Below are 7,549 nucleotides of genomic sequence, written 5' to 3' on the forward strand. Positions count from 1 at the left end.
GGAGTCCTTTGAGCCACCCCAGAGAAAGCGAGCCAGTCCCCCTACTCCAACATCGAATTGGAGATTCGGTGACTCTTAACTTTGTTGCAAACTCTGGGGCCGGTCTGGGTTTTGCTTTGCTTATTTCTCCCGCGGAGATGAGAAGTAGAGATCATTGAGAGGCGAGGAAAAGTAAAGAGAGAAGAGACTGAGACGGAGTCCACGACTCTGGGAGCGAAAGGACAGCCAAACTCGCCCGGACGCCCGCTGATCTCGGGGAGCCACCGCCTCTCCAGTGGCGTGTTTGGACATTTCTGCTGCGCAGCTTCGAGAGCAACTCTCGGCGGCGGCGTTCCCGGCCCAGTTGGCAGGTCGCCTCTGGGAGCGCGGAGCTACTCTTCGCTCGCGCCCTCGGCACTCCTCGCTTTCCTGAGCCCCACCGGGGCACCCGCCGGCGCCCTCGCTGAGTGGCTGCGGGCTCCGGCCTGGCCGTGGGATGTTAGCGGTGGGGGCGATGGAGGGCACCCGGCAGAGCGCGTTCCTGCTCAGCAGCCCTCCCCTGGCTGCCCTGCACAGCATGGCCGAAATGAAGACCCCTCTGTACCCCGCGGCGTACCCCCCCTTGCCCGCCGGCCCCCCCTCTTCTTCCTCCTCCTCGTCCTCCTCGTCGTCGCCCTCTCCGCCTTTGGGTGCCCACAACCCAGGCAGCCTGAAGCCCCCGACCGCGGGGGGGCTCTCATCCCTGGGCAGCCCCCCACAGCAGCTCTCGGCCGCCACCCCCCACGGTATCAACGACATCCTGAGCCGGCCCTCCATGCCCGTGGCCTCAGGGGCCGCCCTGCCCTCCGCCTCGCCCTCGGGTTCCTCCTCCTCCTCCTCCTCCTCGTCCACCTCCGCTTCCTCCGCTTCGGCAGCTGCAGCGGCGGCTGCAGCCGCTGCAGCCGCCGCCTCATCCCCAGCGGGGCTGCTGGCTGGCCTGCCCCGCTTCAGCAGCCTGAGTCCGCCGCCGCCGCCGCCTGGGCTCTACTTCAGCCCCAGCGCAGCGGCCGTGGCCGCGGTAGGTCGGTACCCCAAGCCGCTGGCCGAGCTGCCCGGCCGGACGCCCATTTTCTGGCCAGGAGTTATGCAGAGCCCACCCTGGAGGGACGCCCGCCTGGCCTGCACCCCTCGTGAGTACAATCGCCTGAGTACAGTTGTGCGCGTTCTACCCGCTCTCGGGTCATGTCTTCTGATGTGCATGGGGATCCGTGCACCCTCTTGGCTCCCCAGTAGTTTGGCAGCGCCAGAATCGCACGATTTAGGCTCTGCCAGGGCATTCATTGAGGGACTCTGACTTCCCTGAGCACGCTTCCAAGTGCCCCCCCCCCAAGTCTTGGGCACGCCTCGAGGAGCGGTTGTGCATGAGTCCGTGTTGAAAACGCGGTGCTAGGCATGTGTCTCACCCGAGGCCCCGGCTACTTTGGAACCGCCTAACTGCAACCTCAGGCCCTGCTTGGGTTTAAGAGGTGGGAAGGGCAGGAGAGGCTATTGAGCCCCGGGCTACATCCCCTCTTTCCTGGCTCCCGCCTGTCTGCCAGGGCCCCACTCCACCTACGCCAAACTGGCCTCTCTGCGAACAGGCGGGGGACCACAGCGGCAAGCCCTCCACGGCCCTGGCCGGAGTGCGTGTACTTGCATGTACATCTCCGCCCAGGGTGTCCCTACCTAACCTCTTCGCCTTCGAGGAGCTCCCCCACCCCCACCCTAGTACAGTCGGTCCGGGTGAGCTCATTGAAGACAGGTCCGCGGCAGCCGCAGTAGCGAGCTCAGTCACTTCGGGCCACTCCCCTCTGCTGGGCTCTCACTTTCCCACCTGCCTCGGCCCTGGGAAGGTGGGGTGGGGGTGGCGAAGGGCCGGGACTTCTTGGGCCTGGGAATTCTGAGAGGCATCTTGGCCCTCAACATCCTAACATGAAAATGAACCAGAGGTAGAACGAGGTGGCGGCAGCACTGGGGAATATACACATCCCACCAAGATCTTGCTTGAAACCAACTAACTGTGTTGCCCCGAGATCAGTCCAATCTTCTGGGTAGCTGGCCACCGCCGAGGAGGCTCCTAGTCTTCCAGGTGTAGTTCGAGGCCCAGCCTAGGTTTTTCTCTTGCTCCGGTCTTTGCTCTTGACCCAGTCCCCCAAGTTTCCATTAATTCTCCAGACCTCTTTCGTGTGGGTGAGCGGCAGTCAACTAAGGGAAGTTGCGGGAGCCAAGTAGAGACTCCCTTGGGAATGGAGGGCTGCCGGACTGGTGCGGGTGTCGGGGAGACGCTATTGTATCCGTTTTGATGGCCGTGTAGGGACCGCCAACAAAGGCGGTACCCCCTCCCCCTCGGCCGCAGCGGCGTTTGACTTGGGGGCGATTTAGCTCTCTTGTGTGCAAAAAACAAGGCGCCCTTTGTTGTGCACAGGTTAGGAAGGCGCTCAAGGGAGAGAAAGAAAGAAAGAAAGAAAGAAAACAAAACAAAACTAGTCATCCTCAAGCAAAGTCTTCGGGGCTGAGCGAGCACTGACTGGACTGGGAGGCTAGACGGGCCTTTATCCCGCATTCTTCAATTTACTGGGGCCTGGTGATTTCGGCTCCGGCAAACTTCAGCAATGCGCTCCCTGTTGGACGTCTCTGTTCGGCAGGTTATTTACTGCTGCTCCAAACACACCCGGCTTTTTAAAACAGGTGGGCGTAAAAAGGCAAAGGGAGGCGCGCAGCGGGACTGGAAGCACCGGACACTTCCGACGTCTGCTGCGGAATAAGCTTGCCCCCCAAAACTTCGTGTTTTGAGTTGTTCTCAGTGAAGCCGCTTGTAACCGATTGTTTTTCTCCTTCCCTTGTTTATCTGTTCTCGCAGATCAAGGATCCATTTTGCTGGACAAAGACGGGAAGAGAAAACACACAAGACCCACGTTTTCTGGCCAGCAGATCTTCGCTCTGGAGAAGACTTTCGAACAAACGAAATACTTGGCGGGGCCCGAGAGGGCTCGCTTGGCCTATTCGCTGGGGATGACGGAGAGTCAGGTCAAGGTGAGTAGCAGACCTTACAAACCTCGAGGGATGGTCTCCTAATCCCCAACTCGCGCGCACGCGCGGACACACACACACACGCGCGCGCGCGCGCGCGCGTACACACCCCTCTAACAAACAGCCGCTTGGGGGGTGCGGATCTGAGGAGCCTGGGGAGAAGATGAAATCAGCGAAGGGGGTGGGAGTGGGGGTTACAAAGGCCCTGGGGTCTCCAGGCGGGCAAACTGTTGATGAACAAAAGGAATCAAGCCCCCGCCTTTGAAATTAGGTTAATCTAGATAGCAGCATGTGCTGGGGGAACTCGCCATTATTGGAGAATAAAAGCATGACCGAAATATCAGCCCTTAGAATAGATCACACCAGTTAGATAGCTTCTATGTACTCTGTTTGTAAGGATATTCAAGCTTTTGTTTGTCAATTCAAGCTCCGCTAGTCATATCATTTTCTGATGTAGATCAGCCTTATAGTGCTACTATATTAACTTGCAGGTTTTTTAAAAAAATGCACAGGATGCAGCCGTTTAGCAGGGGTGAATCTGCTTTTAGTTTAGCTGATGACTATAACTTTGGAATAGTAATTTTCCAAATGAATTGACAAGATTATTATTGTATTATGAAAGAATTCTGTCTATCAACAGATGTATACTATTTTACCGTTTGTGACAACAATTTATAATTAAAATGTCACTTAGCTTATAATTGAGTTGTACAGTATATTTCCAGGGAATCAAATTTGAGAAATCTTTTCCTGAAAAATAAAAGGATTGAACGAGTAGGTAAATTAAATCTAGTGGTTTCCTATATTTCCAGTATTCTCTTTTGTGTCCCTTCTTCAATTTATTATATTTGGTATTTTTGGAGGGGAAGGAGCATAAGTCTGTTTTCATTAGTAATCTTGTTGCTCCTTAAATTAAGTGGGAATAACTGTTAGCCACGTCTGCTGGTTAGAGTGTATTTCCCCCGGGGGCAAGCATCATAAAATGCATTTCAGGGGTGATTTTGTACGTGACCATTAGAATACCATCACAGTTAAAATTATTTTTGCAATGTTTGGTACAGAGCCTACCACAGTAATCTGGAAGTCTTCATTTGTCACCGTAAATATGTCTGTGTGGCTAGAAGTGAATTATTATAGCTGTATAAGGAAAATAAAAATCACTTTCTTAACAATTCGGATTCTCTAGATAAAATACATAACGGATGAGAAAATGGATGAGAATCATAAAAAGAGGATAGTATCTTTTGGAAATTGGTTGCTGATGCTTTAGGTTAAATTATGTATATCAAACATGGTGTCACACACCATGAATAGCTTAAAATATTTGTTATGTAAAATGTCTTGGAGAAGAACAATATTAAAATAATATTTGAAAGACTAGGCATGCTAACAGTGGAAGATAATGTAATAAGCCAAATTTCACTTTAAAAAATAACTAATGAAAATTCCAGCTTGATGTTTGGTTTTATGACAAACCATAGAGAAAGACTCACACACAAACTACCGGTTTTAGCTCATCTATTCAATATTTTCAAGCGTTTATGTTTATTATTATCAGTGATTTGAGGTTTCTGTTTTAGCAAATCTTTCTTTTTTTTTTTTTTTTAACTTTAAATGGTACATTACAAGTGTAAACGGGAAGGGGAGTGTTTACCTAGCATGTTTGTGTGGATTCAGACTTGAGATCTGAGAAACAGACAAATATCCAAAAATGAAAAGAAGAACAGAAGTAATTGGGGCAAATGCCGTGCTTTCTCCCACAAATCACACTAAAAAGCAAGCACACTTCAAGTTGTTTGCAAGTCTTAGTCTAAGAAAGTAAACAACAAATAAAATCACAAAGTCTTTATGAAGCAAACTTAGGAAGGTAAGTTTTGTACTTCAAACTACAAAGTAGGAAAGCGGACTCGTTTTTAGGGAAGTTTTAAGTTTCCAAGTTTTTTCTCTTCGGAGACAGCTCACTGACAACGTCTATACACTTGTGTTATTATCGCTATGGTAACGGCGGTCACTCCGCTGGTGCCCGACGCTCGGAGGAAGCTGGGGCGTTGGAGACTGACTTTGACGGCCGGAACAAGGGAGGTCTCTGAGCGAGGGTCGCAGGCCGTCAGGGGCCCGCCCGCTGGAACGACCCGGGGATCTTGGGGAAGCAGCCTTGCCTGAATCCGCTCGCCTTCAATTCCTGTCCTCCCCCGCCCGCCCCGGTTCCCCTCTCCTCCCCTCTCCTGGCCCCCAGGTCTGGTTCCAGAACCGCCGGACCAAGTGGAGGAAGAAGCACGCGGCCGAGATGGCCACGGCCAAGAAGAAGCAGGATTCGGAGACCGAGCGGCTCAAGGGCGCCTCGGAGAACGAGGAGGAGGACGACGACTACAACAAGCCCCTGGATCCCAACTCGGACGACGAGAAGATCACGCAGCTGCTGAAGAAGCACAAGTCGAGCGGCGGCGGCGGCGGCGGCCTCCTGCTGCACGCATCGGAGAACGAGAGCTCGTCCTGAGCGCCCGCCGCCCCCCCACCCCCACCCCCACCCCCACCCCCGCCCCCACCGGCGCCTGCCGGGCCTCCGGCCCCCGCCCCGGGGACAGCGCGCGCCCCGCCTGCCCGCCCCTTGGGGCTCGGAGGACCCCGCCCCGCCCGCCGGGGCCCTTTGCTATTTTCTGAGATGTACATATCTATTTTTTTAACCTGGAAGTTGAGGGGGGCGGGGGAGAGCGAGAGAGAGCGAGAGAGAGAGACTCGGGGGTTGATCAGAAGGCAGAAAAGACGTCGAAAATCACTGCATAGATAAGGCAACTGAAACTCGCGGCTGGGCCACTCTCGCAGCCCCGCTTGGTCCCCTAGACCCGTCCCCACGGCGGGAGCTGCGGGAGTCCCCGCACCGCCCCTTCCAGCCTGGGCCCCCAGCGGCCGGCCGGGGCGGGGCGCGGAGAGGTGTTCTTGAAGGCTCCGCACCCGCCGCAGGGACCTCAGAGCCTCGCGGGCGGGCGACCGCCACAGATGGGAGGAGAGAGGGAGGCTTCTCCCCCCACAAACTGCTGTGCCGACTAAAGCAACCTGTTGAAGGCTCTTTGTAAATAAATCGTGAGTCACACTGACTAGAAGTTACTTTATTGTGAATATTTAAAATGTAAAATGCTTTTTTGAATTTGGTATAAGAAGATGGCCCTCCTTCTTCCTTCACCCTGCCCTCTTTTAAAAGCTACTCAAACCCTACGTCTCCCTTTTATTTTGAACTTAATTTGAGAAGCGAGTCAAAAATGTTCTCCACCCCCCACTCCTCTCCCGGTTTGGATTTGTTCAATCTCACTTTTCCCTTTGTCCCTCGTTGCTCGTCCCTGACCACCCCCTGGCTCCGCGCCCCGCTCCCGCCTCCAGGACTTGAAGTAGAAGATGTGGAACCACGGAAGGCCTCAGACCCGCCTCTCCGTTCCTCTCTGAAATTGCACAGTCGTTTGTTGCTATTTATTAGTGATTTAAAGAAAGTATGGGGGAGGGAAGGGCTACAATAGCTTGTATTTAATTTAATTCCTTTCTGATAAAAATGCGTGTTAAAGTAGATGGTGGGAATTGTTACAACTGCTCTGGGTCAGAAACATAAAAATCCATTTAGTTGCTGTAATTGAATTTGAAGTGTTTTGTATCATAAGAATACTATAGACTATGTATATTGTTTTCTTTTTTAAGCTAATAATGGTGATATATTAGCAACTTTAACCTTTATTAATTTATATAAGGAATTCAGTTTGTAAAGAGAAGAGACCCCCCCCCTTGCAAGACCAGTTAAATGTAATGCACTTTGTTTCAAAGGATAAATCAAATTAAAAAACAGTTTGAAGACGTTTGTTGCTTGAATGGAAGGGTACAGATCATTTGATCTCACCAGAGATCTCAAAAGTCAAGATCACAAAATTATTATATTGGTTCCTTGGGTAGAATAGCTGCTGCTTATTTATTTATTTATTTATTTATTTATTTGAGTGGGGTCACAATCTCCTTCTCTTGGATTAGGAAGATAAAAGAAATGTAGCCCCACTCTTGGGGCTTCTTGAAGAGACTTGTTTAACCGGCTGCTTCTGATGTCTGTGTTGTCTAATTTTTCCCTGATCGCTTTTTCCTTCTGGAAGAAGTCCCCGGAGGGGATTCATTTCCATATATCCAAGATAGCTCCTTGGTGGAGCCCTAGATCCTGTAGCTGGGAGGAGGCAGAGGAGCTTGCTGGCGCAGCAGCACTGCTGGTTTGATGCTAACATTTATCCACGCCTTGCAGCTTGTAAGAATGTAGAAGTTGTTGGAAAGACAGGGATCTTGATTTTGCTAACCATTACAATAAAGGATGAATTTAAAGAAAGCTTCTTCTAACTGTGCGAAAGTCTTTAGGGTTATGGAATCGATGTCAAAGCTTCTGCAGCTAAATTTGCAGGGGGAGAAAAAAAGGAATCCTACCTAGGGAGAGGGCTGTATCACTGTCTTGGGATCTTTTTGTTTTCAGACACTCAGTTATAGGCTCGGTGAAATATAGTTA

General features: G+C 51.6%; 1 protein-coding gene across 1 annotated transcript; it reads left to right on the plus strand.

Moving 5' to 3' along the window:
* Nucleotides 1–389: 389 nt before the first annotated feature.
* NKX6-1 (NK6 homeobox 1) lies at nt 390–5,546 on the plus strand. Its single transcript, XM_059155069.1, has 3 exons — nt 390–1,148; nt 2,858–3,030; nt 5,264–5,546. The coding sequence occupies exons 1-3, from the start codon at nt 476–478 to the stop codon at nt 5,522–5,524; spliced, it is 1,107 nt and encodes a 368-aa protein (XP_059011052.1). The 5' UTR covers nt 390–475; the 3' UTR covers nt 5,525–5,546.
* Nucleotides 5,547–7,549: the final 2,003 nt, after the last annotated feature.

This window comes from Mustela lutreola, chromosome 1, assembly GCF_030435805.1.
Source record: "Mustela lutreola isolate mMusLut2 chromosome 1, mMusLut2.pri, whole genome shotgun sequence".
In the NCBI taxonomy this organism is placed as follows: Eukaryota; Metazoa; Chordata; class Mammalia; order Carnivora; family Mustelidae; genus Mustela; species Mustela lutreola.

Bases quoted from the DNA above. Each gene is read 5' to 3' on its own strand.
- NKX6-1 (XM_059155069.1), top strand. From the start codon at position 476: ATGTTAGCGGTGGGGGCGATGGAGGGCACCCGGCAGAGCGCGTTCCTG. The intron at 1,149-2,857 runs GTGAGTACAATC...CTGTTCTCGCAG, and splicing joins CCGCCTGGCCTGCACCCCTC to ATCAAGGATCCATTTTGCTG. The intron at 3,031-5,263 runs GTGAGTAGCAGA...CCTGGCCCCCAG, and splicing joins TGACGGAGAGTCAGGTCAAG to GTCTGGTTCCAGAACCGCCG.